This window comes from Micropterus dolomieu, linkage group LG19 (genome assembly GCF_021292245.1).
Source record: "Micropterus dolomieu isolate WLL.071019.BEF.003 ecotype Adirondacks linkage group LG19, ASM2129224v1, whole genome shotgun sequence".
NCBI classification, from domain to species: domain Eukaryota; kingdom Metazoa; phylum Chordata; class Actinopteri; order Centrarchiformes; family Centrarchidae; genus Micropterus; species Micropterus dolomieu.
In genome coordinates, this window is record NC_060168.1 from 10,766,116 (window position 1) to 10,780,785 (window position 14,670).

At 40.5% G+C, this 14,670-nt stretch overlaps 2 protein-coding genes across 2 annotated transcripts; one reads left to right on the forward strand and one right to left on the reverse strand.

Moving 5' to 3' along the window:
* Positions 1 to 945: 945 nt before the first annotated feature.
* On the reverse strand, positions 946 to 5,391 carry phb (prohibitin). The gene is made up of 7 exons (XM_046031508.1): positions 5,320 to 5,391; positions 4,672 to 4,765; positions 3,762 to 3,923; positions 3,292 to 3,434; positions 3,067 to 3,183; positions 2,884 to 2,979; positions 946 to 1,941 (listed from the first exon to the last, which is right to left on the reverse strand). The coding sequence occupies exons 1-7, from the start codon at positions 5,374 to 5,376 to the stop codon at positions 1,729 to 1,731; spliced, it is 882 nt and encodes a 293-aa protein (XP_045887464.1). The 5' UTR covers positions 5,377 to 5,391; the 3' UTR covers positions 946 to 1,728.
* Positions 5,392 to 7,462: 2,071 nt separating this feature from the next.
* Positions 7,463 to 13,498, forward strand: si:busm1-163l24.3. Its single transcript, XM_046031486.1, has 6 exons — positions 7,463 to 7,483; positions 8,466 to 8,649; positions 9,030 to 9,133; positions 9,231 to 11,957; positions 12,546 to 12,751; positions 12,851 to 13,498. Exons 2-6 carry the CDS (start codon positions 8,466 to 8,468, stop codon positions 12,942 to 12,944), a joined length of 3,315 nt encoding a protein of 1,104 aa, XP_045887442.1. The 5' UTR covers positions 7,463 to 7,483; the 3' UTR covers positions 12,945 to 13,498.
* The last annotated feature ends 1,172 nt before the right edge of the window (positions 13,499 to 14,670 follow it).

Consider the following 14,670-nt stretch of genomic DNA (forward strand, 5'->3'; position numbering starts at 1 on the left):
ACAGCGCGCGCACACGCGCTGAGCTGAAATACTTGATTTATGAAATAATAATGATAAGACCTCGAGGACCGTTTTATCCTCTCAAAGGAAAAATCCTAGAAGAGTAATGAATCTATGCTATTTTTACCATAAACTCTTACTCTTTAATTATTTAATTTTAACAGTAAGATATTTGGTCTGGACAGGGAAAGCTCCCAATTAAGTTTTGTGTTTCTCATTTATTTTCGATGCCAACTCCCAGGAAATTGGCTAAATTCGATATTTCAGTTATCTTAAATGGTAAATAACATCAGTGACACTGTATAGGACAAGGGGTTTAAATTTGATGTTGAATATAAAACCTCTAAATGCAGTAAAATTAATCATGAATTAATGACTTCTAAAAATAATTGATTTCATCTTCAACTATATATCAGAATGAATTGTTTAAAATCCATTAGATGAATAGAAGTTTCAATTTCTTTACAAATAGCCTGTTTTATAAAAATATCACTCGATACCTTAAACTTAGCCTGTGTCATCAAAAGCACACAAATCAGGTCAAAACTGATATTCATTTTGAAACAACATAATAGTGCAATTGTTAAGATTGCCTTAAGACTACTGTTCATTCCAATTCTGTCAATGTAAATATTGTACATATCCATACTCCTTTTATATTTATATATTTCTCTACCTACCAACATCTATTATTTCTATTCCTTTATGCCTTGATGTGCAATGTGTGCCAATGTGACACAAGAATTTCCCCTCAGGATCAATAAACTATTTCTGATTCTGAAAGCAACAATGAACAGTGCAACTGAAGGTTCATCTTCTACATTTTTTTTTTAAAAGCAGACATAATTGTGATACACCCTCCTGTGGTGACTATTATCATTACAGTCAAGAGAAAATGCTGTAAGTTCCCATCTGAGGCCTTGAACAAGTTTGACCACTAAGAGGTAGAAAGACAATTTTATTAAGTTGGACCATTTCTGAAACAAGGGGCTCACACTTTCTCCACACAAACTAAAGACACAGCGACCACTGTACTATCCGACAGGCACATTCCAACTGACTGGTGGTGGCACTAATATTCATGATGACGTTATTTGCTATAAAGCAAATATTTCATACATTTAATCCATTCAAGTCAGAACACACAAAGACATTAAGTCAAATGAATAAATCTTTGAGTCAGTTATGTCTGTGAATCAAAAGAAGAGCCTTTCATTACAGATTTGAATTTAGTTATTCACACAATTTGATATAACTTTCCAGCACAATAACAGATAATGGCATTTATCAATCACTTATCTTATACAGGAATCACAAACTGTTTTCTCCTGATGTCACTCCCTTGCTTTCCACACATGCAGTGCTCTGAATCTCAAACAATGCAGCAAAGACAAATCTTAAGAGAATTTACTTCGTCAATTCTTTTCAAAACAAAGTACTAATTTTATTTATTTATATATATATATATATATATATATATATATATATATAAAAAATGTGTGTGTATGCGCTACCCTCCACTTCCTCACTTAATGTATCCATCACAGATCTCTCACTTTGTCTCCCACCATGCTGTCAACAGCAGAGCCCAGTCCAGAGTTGGCTAGAGAAAGAGTGGGAGGAATGTGTGAAGCTGGGAGTCCTTTATTGAATCCTCCAACCTCCCCTTCCATGGCCCTTGTAATGGGCTAGTGACAGTAAGTGGGGTAGACATGAGGTGAGATGTTATCACTGGGGCAACTGGAGCAATGTGCCCTGTCCTGAGGGCAGGTAAGTGACGTTGCGGGAGCGGGAGAGCTGAAAAGCGATATCCTCGGCTGCCTCAAGCTTACGTAGCTCTACCAGACCATCACCAGCCTCCATCAGGGAGTTGGCAATGAGCAAGGCAGCCTGGGAATCTCCCTCGGCTGAAATGATCGCCGCCTGCTTCTGTTGCTCTGCCTTAAAGGATGAAAAGATTTTGTGAGTTACCTTAATTCACAATTATTGCAATTCAACTTTCCATCTTTTCTCCCTATAGAGAGCCTAAGCCATCCCCCTCTGGTGGACAAACATAGGACCTTATTTTGGAAAAAATATATACGCACTCAGTGGCGAGAGACAACTCATTTGTTGAGTCACGAAAGTCGCAGTTTCTCATAAAACTATCATTACCTTTTCTCCCAATGACCAATGAAGCTAATGTCAAAGAACTTACATGTGTAGATGATGTAATGAAAAGGGCCAGAGAATCTCAGGTGAGATACATTTGTGCATGGAACATGGAAAAGTTATCTAGCTAGTTGCAAGCAAGCAATCGACATTAGCTAGAATCACAGCATTAACATGTTGGTGACGTATATTGTGCGATACCAGAGATGCAGCTCATTAAGTGGTTTCACACTAAAGTAAATGTTACTCTACTGTTGACGACACACTGCAACTTTCTTGATGGACCAAACTATTTTGACAAATATGCGTGTATTTCAGAGTAGGGCTCAACGATTAATTGCATTTGCGATATTATCGTGATATGATAAAGCAAGTTTTCTAATCACAAAGGCTGCGCTTACGCTTTGGTCACATGACACACGAGAGTAAACCAGTCTGCAGAGGAAGCATCAACTTTGCACGTTACGCATAGCTTGACTTGTTGTTGTACAATGGCCTTAAGCTTGAGAGAAGCTGACACTACAGAAACTTTAGTATCACACAGGGAATGAAAGTAGCACCCGCCACCTGTGGGTAACTTGGTGGTTGAAATCGTTAGGTCATCCGGCGCTTAAGCTAACAGGAAAAACTCTGGTTTTGGGTTGGGTTAGGGACGGACTTAGGCACTCTATAGACACACCATACAATGTTTCTGAAGTAGTATTGGGATGACCTGTGTGTTAAAAATGATACCTTTTCTACAATGAAACGGGCCCTCTCAGCCTCCTGCTGGGCCACCTGCTTCATCTCAACAGCCTCTGTGAATTCTTTGCCAAAGGTCAAGTGTGTCTGCAAGAAGACAAACAGTTGTTAAGTTACAACCCAACTGCAAAAATAACATGGACATTGTTGCAATATGTGCCGGCAGCTTCATACCAGTGAAACATCATCCAAGATGAGGCCGAAGGTGGAGGCTCTTTCTGTTAGGTCCTCACTGACCTGCCGAGACACAAGCTCTCTCTGGGTGATGAGCTCACCAGCATCAAATCGAGCCTGTGAAATAGAAACACACACAGTGGCTTATGAGTCCGTTTATCAGCTGACTCATAACAAAAACATTCATCTGCTTATTTGCAACCACTCTTTTTGACTGAGACTCACCACTACAGCCTTCAAGACCTCTGTGGTGATTGATGGCAGCACCCTCTCATCATAGTCCTCACCAATACTAGTGAAGATGCGTGGCAGCTGGTTGGTTACCGGCCGGAAGAGGATACGCAATGTGATGTTTACATTCTGCAGATCTGTGTAAATGATGAAAATAGAACGCTTACTGATTATACAAATAATTATTGTATTCATAGATTAAAACCTCATGTGTACAGTACAATTTAGTAGATTCATAGATACTGTTAGCACATTTTGTAAACAAAATAACATATATAGCATTGTTACATTAGGATGTTAGCCATGCCAGCTTATTTTTCTTCTTATAAAAGAAATTAGCATTTCCACAAGGCTAATTGCATCCTCACAGAGCCCATACAGCCAACTGAGTTTTAAAAGGGATAGAATGTGTATGAGAAAAATTGAGGACAGCATTACAGTAGTTCAGTAGGTAATTGATGTACCTTTGCTGCCTGTGATGACAGGCACGTTGCGTGGACGAGAGCGGCAATCAAAGATGATAGGTTTCTGAACCCAGGGAATGAGGAAGTGGGTCCCTTCACCCACAACAATATCTTGCACTCCTCTGAACCTGTCAAATATCACAGCCCGGTGCCCTGCATCAACTGTAGCAAGGAGGATTGTTAGTCTTTCTGCCAAAAGGTTTGTGTATACAGCATACAGGTTTGTATAGTTCTACAGCAGTCAAATGTTATGTTGAGATTTTTTTCCTAACCGTTGACACATTAATAAAGAGCTACAAGATGTTACATGGCTGCTATCGGGTTCATTACAGACATAATTTAAAAAACACATTCATCACTTTGACAACACAAATTCACCAGTATGAAACACGATACTAATTAAAAAAACAAGCAAAAAGAGAAACGCTGTAAATCGTACACTAAACTGAATTACAACACAAGAGCTAGATGAATAAACTATGCTTAACATGCTAGTAGAGCTGCAAGGATTAATCGAATACTTGATTAGTTGTCAACTATTAAATTAATCGCCAAGAATTTTGATAATCGGTTTGAAAATCTTTAGCTTCTTAAATATAAATATTTTCTGGTTTCTCTACTTTGTTATGACCGTAAACTGATTATCTTGGGTTATGGAGAAAACAAGACATTGGAAGACTTCATCTTGGGCTTTGGGAAACACTGAACGTCATTTTTTTTTTTTTTTTTTTTTTTTTTACACTTAATTGTAACCCTATTTTGGAGATGCTGCTGTAATAATCACTCAGTGACTGAGTTGAATGAGTGCATTGTTCATATCACGGTAAAAACTAGGTGAACTGATTGAAAATGACCTCCGCGATTACAACGTTAAGTGTTGTTAGGTATGCAGATGACCAGCAGCACCCACCATTGTAAAGCGCAGAGTTCACAACACCTCCACCAACGGCGAGGGCCAACCCCAACTTCCCAATAGACTCAAACAGCTTGGCCATCACAGCAATCTATTAGCAGTGAAAATAAGACAAGAGGTTGACACAATTACACATCACCAACATTAACGCTACACAATGTAAACAATTTGAGTGTTTGTGACAGCACTTTGAAAGTCCTTCTAATCCAGTAATAGTTGGCCTTGGGCTGAGAGATGCCAAGGCTTTGGGTGTTAGCTAAATTAGCTCAGCAGCTAGCATTAGCTTTTCGGCTAGCTATGAACTGAGATGAGTGGCAAGCTAAGCCGCTAACCCGAGCACTGTAACTTAGAGTTTACGACATGTAAAATACTACATACACATAATTTGGGACATATTAAAACAGCAATAAAACTTAAATCGGTCAAGTCCAAATGGCTCGCCAGATGACTGTAACTGTTACGCATGTTATCTCTCGTTGATGGACGTGCAGACTAGCTGCTCGTAACTGTTACTCAACACTTGTGATATAATGTAATCTATATGTAAGATATAAAAACCATGTCCTGTTCGCTTTGTAATTATTGCTATACACACGTTAGGCTGTACCAATATGTATCTCAAGTGTAACGCATGTTACTACTCACCTCAGTGTCGCTCAGATGTCTATGACCTCCACCGGACACGACGTGCGTACAACACATGAAATATCTCCTTCAAGGCGCCTGCGCGCTGCACGTAGCAACGTAGCCTCTGATTGGACAAAAGACAGAACTCTTCTATTACAGCTTGTTTCTATGTGGATGGTATTCAATGTAATAGTGCATTACTGCCACCTACTGGTTTCAGAGCCTGAAAGGACTTTACATAGTTGAAGGATTAATTAATAGCTTCATTGACTGATTGAAAAGATAAATAAACTTTTCTGGAGGCAGTTCATAACTTCCACACTGTAAATCATTACAGCCCCATTTAGGTATGTCCACTTCTTTTTAACTCAAAGAACTCTGACAAGTTTTGATTTTGAACTCTACTGGATGAGTTTTCAAAAGTTAAACTTGCATTAAGTTATTGTGTTGACCATTTGAGACTTTTGTCAGATATATGTGTGTTGATCGAACTTGGGTATGTAAGTTATCAGTGGAATAAAAAGGCAGGTGTGCAGGGATGGGATGTCAAAGTTGAGGGATGGACATAATCAACTAATACCACAGTATGAAGTTGAAACAAACATTCTGTAAAAAGTTCAATCAACTAAAAAACAACAACATTGGGTCAGCTAGAACACTGTAGTTATATCAACATTATGAAATTTAATTTGTGTGTTGAAACAAAGGCAATCTTCAAATTGATTCCAGTTATCTTGGATTTTCAAGGCAGCAGGTGAACGTGTATTTCCAACTAACTTGAAATGTCTTACAGTGTACTTTGTATCTTTGTGTACTGTGTGCTATGACAACTGCAATATCAGATACTGTGATTAATGTAGTCTTACTATGTGAATTAGAAAATTATTTGATCTTTGTAATTAAATTGGTCTGTCTGTCAGACTGACCTCAGTCATATTACACACATTCTTTGTAAGGTCAAGATGGGTCAAATCAACTATTCTAAATTATTTCATTTGGTATTGTTATTGTATTGCACCAGTTCCTTACTTACTAACATAAGATACTCCATTACAAGTGTAAAATTCTACTCAGGTAAAAGTACAGAAGTCCACAGAAAAATGGCCCCCATTATGGCTTACCTTTACATTACCTTTATTCATTTAGCTGACGCTTTTATCCAAAGCGACTTACAATTGCTAAGTGTTTTGGAGGTTGCACGCCTCTGGAGCAAGGGGTTAAATGTCTTGCTCAGGGACACATTGACAGGTGTGTCACAGTGGGGAATTGAACCCAGGTCTCTCACACCAAAGGCATTCATTATTATATATGGCATTATCAGATTGTTCCTGATGCAACAATGTGTAAGTAGCATGTTTGTTTGTAGCTGGATGAGGTGGAGTTAGGTTAAACAAACTACTTTAAGTTCACTTAGTTTTATCCAATGGTTCATAATTTAGGGTGTGGCCCCCTCCAAAGGATCAAAACTTATATCTTAGGGGTTGAGGGAGGATAAATGGTGTAGGAGAGAAGAAAACAAAAAACTAGGCAATACAATTTTGTAGGCATATTACTTTTCTCTAACCTTTTCTATTTGTGAGAAACTTTTACTTACCCCTTTGGGCCTCCAGCAGTTTTAAATCTGAAACATGACAAGGGGCCCCAAGAAAACACTGGATTTTCACAAGCAAAAAAACATTAAATAAAATAAATTTAACAAGGCATTGTATTTTATTATTATCATATGTATTTTATTTTAGGTAAAATCTTATTTTGAAAAATAAACAATTGTCTGAAACAATAAATATAGTGGGGTAAAATACAATATTTCCCTCAGAAATCTAGTGGAGTAGAAGTAGGCTAAAATATAGGAAACTCAGCAAACATAGGCTACTTTGTTCAACCCCAGATCTGCAATCCAGCTTTGTGACTTGTACACTGTTGGAAAGAGGACTGATCTGTTCCAAGAGGTTGTTTTGCAGGGAAATCAGCTGGGACACCTGTAGGCTGCTCATACCCGCACACGCGCTGACACTGTAGGCTGTGTGTGAAGGCTACTTGTTATACGAAATGGCACAGCACTTGGTCGCCCCCTCGCGCCTTTATGACAAATGACACAATAGGTTGTAGTTTCACTTTTCTCCGATGGCTTGAAAAGTGTGACGGTCTGTGAAAGATAGCGAGAAACCGCCGAGAAACCTATGTAAGGTCAGTAATCATTAAGGATCTTAAAGATATCCAAAATATTTTGTGACAGATCGTAACAGCGTTGGGTATAAACAGAAGATCCGTCGATAGTGTGCTACGCAGATTGTCAGTTTAGATCTGTCTGATTTTTTTTCACTTCCTTGACACCCAGCTCTGCAATGTGGCTTTCCTTCTTGCCTCTGCATACATGTTTTTGACATCCTGTTGCGATAAAAACTCAACAGTTTGCGCACATCTTGCTGGATGGCTGCAAATTACACCAGAAGAGTTTCAACATAATTGATAGTAGTCTTACTCTACAATTACATGTTGTGTGTTCTAAAAGCAACATCTAAAGAAATGCTGTTTTGGGAGGCAATTTATTCTTTGTCAGTTAGTTCCCTACGCGATAGCAGAAAAATGTAGATTGGACAATCGGTACCTTAACATTTACTGTACATCTAGGCTATATTGTAGATTTAAAAGAAACGGAAGCAACACGTTTTCTTCAGCAATGCAGAGAAAATATCTAATTAGGTAAGGCTTTAAGATAAGCAAATATCAGTCGCCATAGCTATGATACAAGGCCATAGCCTGTGTAAGGTATGTAAGTGTAAAAAAACAGCTTTAGGGGAATTGGAGAAGACACCTTAATAAATTTGAGCTTGACAATTATTTACTCAGAATTTTAACAAAAAAAGTATCTCTGTTAATGGAACCTGAAAGGGACGTTTTTGATTTATGTTGATGTAGTGTCCTAGTAACCCCCAATAGATGGTGTTATATTATCAAACATGTCTCCCTTTCTATTTGCAGGCTGGGGTTTGAATGGTTGTATTAACACATCCATGAAGAGCTGTTGTGTTTTGGCTTTTTGTCACCATGCTGTTGCTGTACACGCTCACCGTTTGTTTAGAGTCATGACATTTGTGTGTGACTGTCTTGCGCTTACTCTTAGGAGTATTGCTTTACAGCAGTGATTGTGTTTCTCCCAGCAGATGGCAGAGCCAGGAAGGACTGTGAGGGTGAGTGGTCTGCCAACAGACATTGAGAATGACAGACTGAAAGACAAGCTTTTTATCCACTTCCTGAGAGCCAAAAATGGAGGAGGGGAAATATCCTCTGTCAAGTTTGTCAAGGCAACGCCCGTCTCTGCCCTCATCACCTTCGAGGACAGTGGAGGTCCGTAGAGGGTCGGGTTCTGTGTATGTCTGTGCATATAAATTATATGGGAGAGAGATTTTTCTGAATAATTTATTGATTCTATTATGGAGACATGTTGGTGTGAAAATATTATTAACTATATTATTATATTAACAATCAGGTCTCACGATGCACCAGCAAACGCTTAATTAAGTTTCACCCTAAAGGCTCCAAAATGTTGTTGCAGTAATTTGCATAGTATTAGTAAAGTATTGCACTACGTCAACTCTGCCACCATTGATTTACACTGTGCTGGAATGTTGGCTTGCAAGTCAGTGGAGTAGGCAATGGTAAAAGCACTTAGTCAGGATGCTGCACAGACTGAGATTGATTTCCCTCTGGCGACCCTTCTCACACAGTGGCACAGAGAGTTATTCGCCACAGCGGGCACATTCTGGAAGTGGATGAGAAGAAATATAAAGTCATTGTAACTGAGCACCGTGAACGCCTGGACCCAAATGAGGTATATTTAACTAGAATGTTGGCAAATACGTCAACATATCCTGAATATACAGTAAAATCCATGAGTGTTTGTTGTCTCTCTTCTTCCATCATTATAGGTCATCTTAAGTTTATCAGCAACTGTCGACTATAACCTGCTTCCCGGGGGAATAAAGACATTGACAAGCCTTCAGAAGGGCCACCCTGATATCCAGATAAACTACGATGCTACTGAGACATTGTGCACATTGCATGGTGCCTATTCCAAAGTCCAAGCTGCCTTGGCACAACTACTTGGCCACACTGGAATCCCACAATCAGCAGAAAACAAAGACTCAGATCAACCTGCCACCAGTGGCTACAGGTCTGTTCAGATAGCACAGAAGCCTCATATCCAGGAGTCAAAAGAACAAAAAGGGAAGGGTCACGGTGGCAGGCCTTCTGATGAGTACAACTCAGGCTCACATAGAGACCTGACACCTGGTGGTAATGGCCGGGAACATACTGGCCAGACAGAGGGTGCAGCTCTACAGCTTCCTGGGCATCCTACCATGCCAGAGGAGGACTTCTCATTAATTGTGGATGCTGACATGTTCCAGTATCTGCAGAAACACTGCAAAAATGAATACCAGGATATCCTTAGAAAGTATGGTGTTGATGTGGTGGATGTGACAAATCAGGGGTTGACTACTCTGTTTTTGCAGGTTGCAACAGAAGTTGGGGAGACTGGTCGAGATAAGGAGTGCCTGAGGTTGGCAAGAAAGGCAATAAGTAGGCTTTACCAAGAGAATGAGACCAAGATTCGTCGAGCCCAGCTCCCTAAGCGTATCCTGTCCCCCAGGGGGGGACTGCAAAAGGCGTTGGAGGACTTGCGTCTGAGACAGCCCAAGCTTCTTATGAATGAAGATGATCAAAATATTTACATTATTGGGAGCAGTAGTGACATATCTGAAGCCAAGCAGTTTCTTCTCCTGGACCACAGCAAAGTGAGGGGTAAAAAAGAGGAAGTAGCCAGTCTCAGATTTCCTTCATATGATTCAGGTTCATCAACTCATGCTGATGAGCAGAGAGTCCCCCTCACCATTTCCTCCACTGTAGATTCTCTCGATGATGGAATAGGTCACCTGCTGAGGTCAGAGGAGGATGAGAGTAAAGCTGATGGAGCCAGAAGGTATAAGCTAGCTGCTCGGTTTAAGGATTCAGGGCTGGCTGCATTATGCAGTCGACCAACTGAAATCACCTTACGAGGACTTTCATCTCCCCGTAGACAAACACGCCTTGGGCCAATGTTAGGGCATGATGTACTGTCAGAAACAGCAGACACTGCTAGTGAAAGAGTCTCCAGAGCATTAACCCAAAACACTGGAGAGGACATCTTGTTTAAGAGTGGAGATGCTTTGCCTTCAGCCGCTTCTATGCAGAATAAAACCTTGAACTCACATTTAACTGACACTCGGCCGAAGAGTTTAACATCCCCCCTTAGCACAACTCAGTCCAGTTTGTCAGGAAATCCACTTCCACCTGCTGGGTCTGGATCCACCTTGAAGCGAGCCAGTAGTTTCTCAGGAACCCCACAGCAGAAGCCCCAAGTTGTGGGTCAAAAGAGTCAAGATGACTCCAGCAAGTCCACAGTCAGAGCTAGGGGCAGGTCCTCTAGCTTCAGTACCCATACAGAGAGAGACAAGCGGGAAGTCTTTAGTGCAGAGATTAGAGTTTCCATTGTGATGTGGCAGCACATTAAAGAAGCCTACAGCACCCGGTTGGATGACCTGACTTCTGATGTCCAGGTGAAAGAAAACCGCTCAGAGAGTAGTGGTGAGCTGACTGTCACCTTAAGAGGGGCAAACTCTTCCAAAGTGAGTTTAAGTCAGCAAGGTTTACAGAAGCTGGTTGATTCAGTTAATGTAGACTTTTCTGTGCAGGAGTTGTGTTTGTCAGAGCTGGGTATCACTGACAGAGCGGATGAAACCCTACAGGCTTGTTGCGCTGAGGTGCGCAGCCGGTTCAAGAAGGTTACCATCCAAATTTTAAAGAGGAGTTTATATCTTCTTGGTCCAATGCAGTTGTGTTCTCAGGTACGTGCTTCACTGCAGGAGGTATTTTCTGGAGAGTTAGCCCAAATGCCCGAACAACAGGACTTCTCTTACCCCTCTACCTCCAACTGGAATCCATCCACATCCACAAGGAATGAGGACCAAACTACTAGTCTGCACTGTTACAGTAATCCTCAGGTGATGCTAGAGAGCCAAACAAGCAAAGCTGACGGAACTGGTGGTAGTCAGGAAAGGAGAACAAACCATAGAAGTGACTTGTATGAGCTTGTAAATGGATCTATTAGCCAACCCTTAGCAAGGAAAAATCCTGTCATTAAGGAGAAAGTGACAGTGGAGATGGATGGACAGAAGACTGAGACATTTGTCAGCCACTCTAAAATTGGAAATAATAGAAGTGCGAGACATGTCAATGGTGTCGGGTCAACAACCTGTACCGATAAAGACATGGAGCTTCAGAAAGAGAGAACCGCACATTCTACCCGAAAGGACAGTATACAGCAAAGACAAACCGAGATCCAGGACACCCCAGAGAAATCCAGCTCAGGTGTGGGAGGCATCTGTGTGTGCGGGAAGAGTGAGAAGGGAATGATGAGAACTAAGTGTGGGGCTACCGTGTGCTCAAAGTGCCTGGACACCATACATGTGCACTGCAAAGTCTGTCATGAGACAGAGCCGACACCACGGGGCATCCAGGGCAAAATGAACCACGCTAAACTAAACATCAGCGTACCAGGTCACAACAAAGACCATGCTGTCAAGATCACTTACTGCATTCCTGATGGTATCCAAGGGGTGAGGGGCTTATTTTAAACATTTTCACTGATAATGTTTGTGTCTCATAGAGACCTTCCCAGAATGTACTGTGTGCTTATTAATCTTTAATCTTAGAAGAGATGACTAATGATATGGGCACAAGTCTTTTTACTGGTTACTGTACACCAGTTTCAGTGAAACATCAATTTGTTTTTCTAATGTTTTTTTGCTGATATCACTTCACAGAAAATGGTAAGATTCTGTGTAAGGCATTTATTACAGAGCAGTTATGTACAGGTACCCTTTTTTGTATTGTAGTTGACTCCTACACAATGTCAACAAGCATTTAGCTTAACTTAAGACCCTCCAGAAAAGCCTATTATGATTTATAGAGTACTGGAAAATGCACTGTGATATTGTAGTGTTGAGTAGGAAGTTACTGTTCTGTCAAGTGTTTCGATCCACCGTGTTATGGAACCACACTGTCAAATGTGATCAAAAGTAAAGTAGACTGCTGTCGCAGATTCTGAACTACTGTGCAGTTGTCCGCTAATGTGCTAAGGTATCACATAGAGCTTTAATAACAAATTTGTTTACACCTGTAGTCTTTGCGTTCTGTCTTACCAGGAGGGCCACCCTTTTCCAGGAAAACCATTTCAAGGAGGGGTGTTTGAAGCCTTCCTTCCTGACTGCGAGAAGACGAGGAAGCTGCTGCCGAGGCTGGAGAAAGCCTTCAGGCAGGGACTCACCTTCACAGTGAGCAAAGAGACAGGGGCCAGGGTCATCTGGGACTGTATCCCACATAAAACCAGCATATCTGGAGGCAAATCAGGGTGGGTGAGGCCAGTGGGACTGTCTAACAGAGCTGTAGAATTAAAAGTCACACCGGTCCATGTATGTGAAATAAACAGTCTTCTTTTTGTCCCTCTCAGGAACGGTTACCCAGATTCCAGTTACTTGACTCGCTTGTCTGAGGTCTTGACGTCCCATGGGATTAAGGAGCCATCAGCCAAGTCTGAAGAATAAGAGCAATCTGAAGAGGGGTTCTTATGTAGTTTTATGTAAATATAAACATTTGATATTTTTTGTCGTTAGAGCCAGTTGCACTGTAATTGTATGGTGATTAGTACCAGGTTACATTATGTTTGAGCGAGTTCATGATTGATGTCTCAAAATGGAAATAGACATTTAAATATTTTTCAGATAATGGAGTTATAGCAGCCATTGCAGCTAATTCTGATTTTTTTAATTCAATAACCTGCCTCACCGTTGCTTTCAAAGGGGCAATGTGACCAACCATCGTTGTCTTAATTATTTCACAAAGCATTCCTGAACATTTTCATATTGTTTCAGTGTTAATTTGTAAAGAAATGCATACTATTCTGTGTAGTGTTCATAGCACTGTATAGTTCTACATTTTATACCGTCCTGTGTAGTTTTAAGAATCTAGTTTAAAAACAAGCAGATATTTGTAGAATACTCATTAGGGAGTAAAATGATGACTTTGTAAAAATGTGTTTGTCTGTCTTCACTTCTTATTTAGAATGAAAGGCACAGAAATAATAAAGCACATCTCCTGACATTTTGTTATGCTTTTTTTATTAGTCCTGGAAAACATGTAAGGCATATGGTAACATTACACACTGAAGCGTTACAAGCTCTAGAGGCCATGTGGACAACATGGCACCACGCAGTAAACCCAGAGTCAAGCACAGAAGCAGCATCAATTCAAAGGGTTTAAAAAACAAAGTCGAGACTAGAAGAGTGTTTGCAACCAGGAAAAAAAAAAACAGTACAGAGTAGAGGAGAACTAGCTTAGAAATCAACCTGTTGGGTATGCCTTGTAGAAAATGACCAGTGGTGACTGAACTCTAACAGGAGGTACGTAGTATGATGGATGTGAAGAGAGTTTCTGAAGCATTCCCAGAGAAAGGTTAAGGTGTATCATGAATGTACCAGCTGGCCATGACAGTGTCCATGCTGAATGTGAGGACAGGGAGTCAGGTGGCACAGGGGGCAGTGGATTGGCTTCAGTTGGCAACTTGACACTACTGGAAGGGCATTCTCCTCCCTCACACCACACCACTACATGACTACTAAACTATCGTGGAAAGAGACGGTGAGCTGTACATAAACACATGCCTTATTTTCTGGTTGACTAAACATGCATCCTAGTACTGTACATGACAAGCCCAGCCAGGTTGTACTTTCGTAGCATCTCTGCAATGTTGCTGTGATGTTGCTGCATTGCAATACCTTAAAAATTACTGCTAAAAAAACAATAGCTGCAGGCAGATGTGGTTGTTTGGGTTCTCAGTGTGGATGAGTGAACACAGTGGCTCTCAATATGGAAATAACCCACTGACAGAGCCCCTAGTTTTTGATTCAGAATACTAAAGCTTACAACAAACATGGATGGTGTGAAGGATAATTTGTGTGACAGTTTGTGCAGTGTACTCATTGAAACAGAATGAAGTGGTTTCTTACATGAAGAAAAAAACTGCAGTTTGGAATGACCTGAGAAACTATATAAAACAGAAAGGAAATTCACCTCAAATTGTGGGTGCTTTTGAGGGACTTCAGCCATATAAGACAAGATAGATGGAATAGCTATTGGAACTACTACACTCATTGTCTTAGTGCATGTTTCAAACCCAAAACTATGAGTGTTTATTAGTAATATCAAATCTAAAACGGCAAATGTTCAGAAAATTTTCATTTATTTTTACGTTGAAACACTGTTTTTCTCCTG

What these genes read in the sequence shown, in the direction of transcription:
- phb (XM_046031508.1), bottom strand. Translation starts at nt 5,376, where the DNA reads ATGTGTTGTACGCACGTCGTGTCCGGTGGAGGTCATAGACATCTGAGC. An exon ending in TGTCATCACAGGCAGCAAAG is followed by an intron (nt 3,435 to 3,761) that starts GTACATCAATTA and finishes TCATTTACACAG; the next exon opens with ATCTGCAGAATGTAAACATC. An exon ending in AGGTCTTGAAGGCTGTAGTG is followed by an intron (nt 3,184 to 3,291) that starts GTGAGTCTCAGT and finishes TCTATTTCACAG; the next exon opens with GCTCGATTTGATGCTGGTGA.
- si:busm1-163l24.3 (XM_046031486.1), top strand. Translation starts at nt 8,466, where the DNA reads ATGGCAGAGCCAGGAAGGACTGTGAGGGTGAGTGGTCTGCCAACAGAC. An exon ending in CACCTTCGAGGACAGTGGAG is followed by an intron (nt 8,650 to 9,029) that starts GTCCGTAGAGGG and finishes CTTCTCACACAG; the next exon opens with TGGCACAGAGAGTTATTCGC. An exon ending in AACGCCTGGACCCAAATGAG is followed by an intron (nt 9,134 to 9,230) that starts GTATATTTAACT and finishes CCATCATTATAG; the next exon opens with GTCATCTTAAGTTTATCAGC.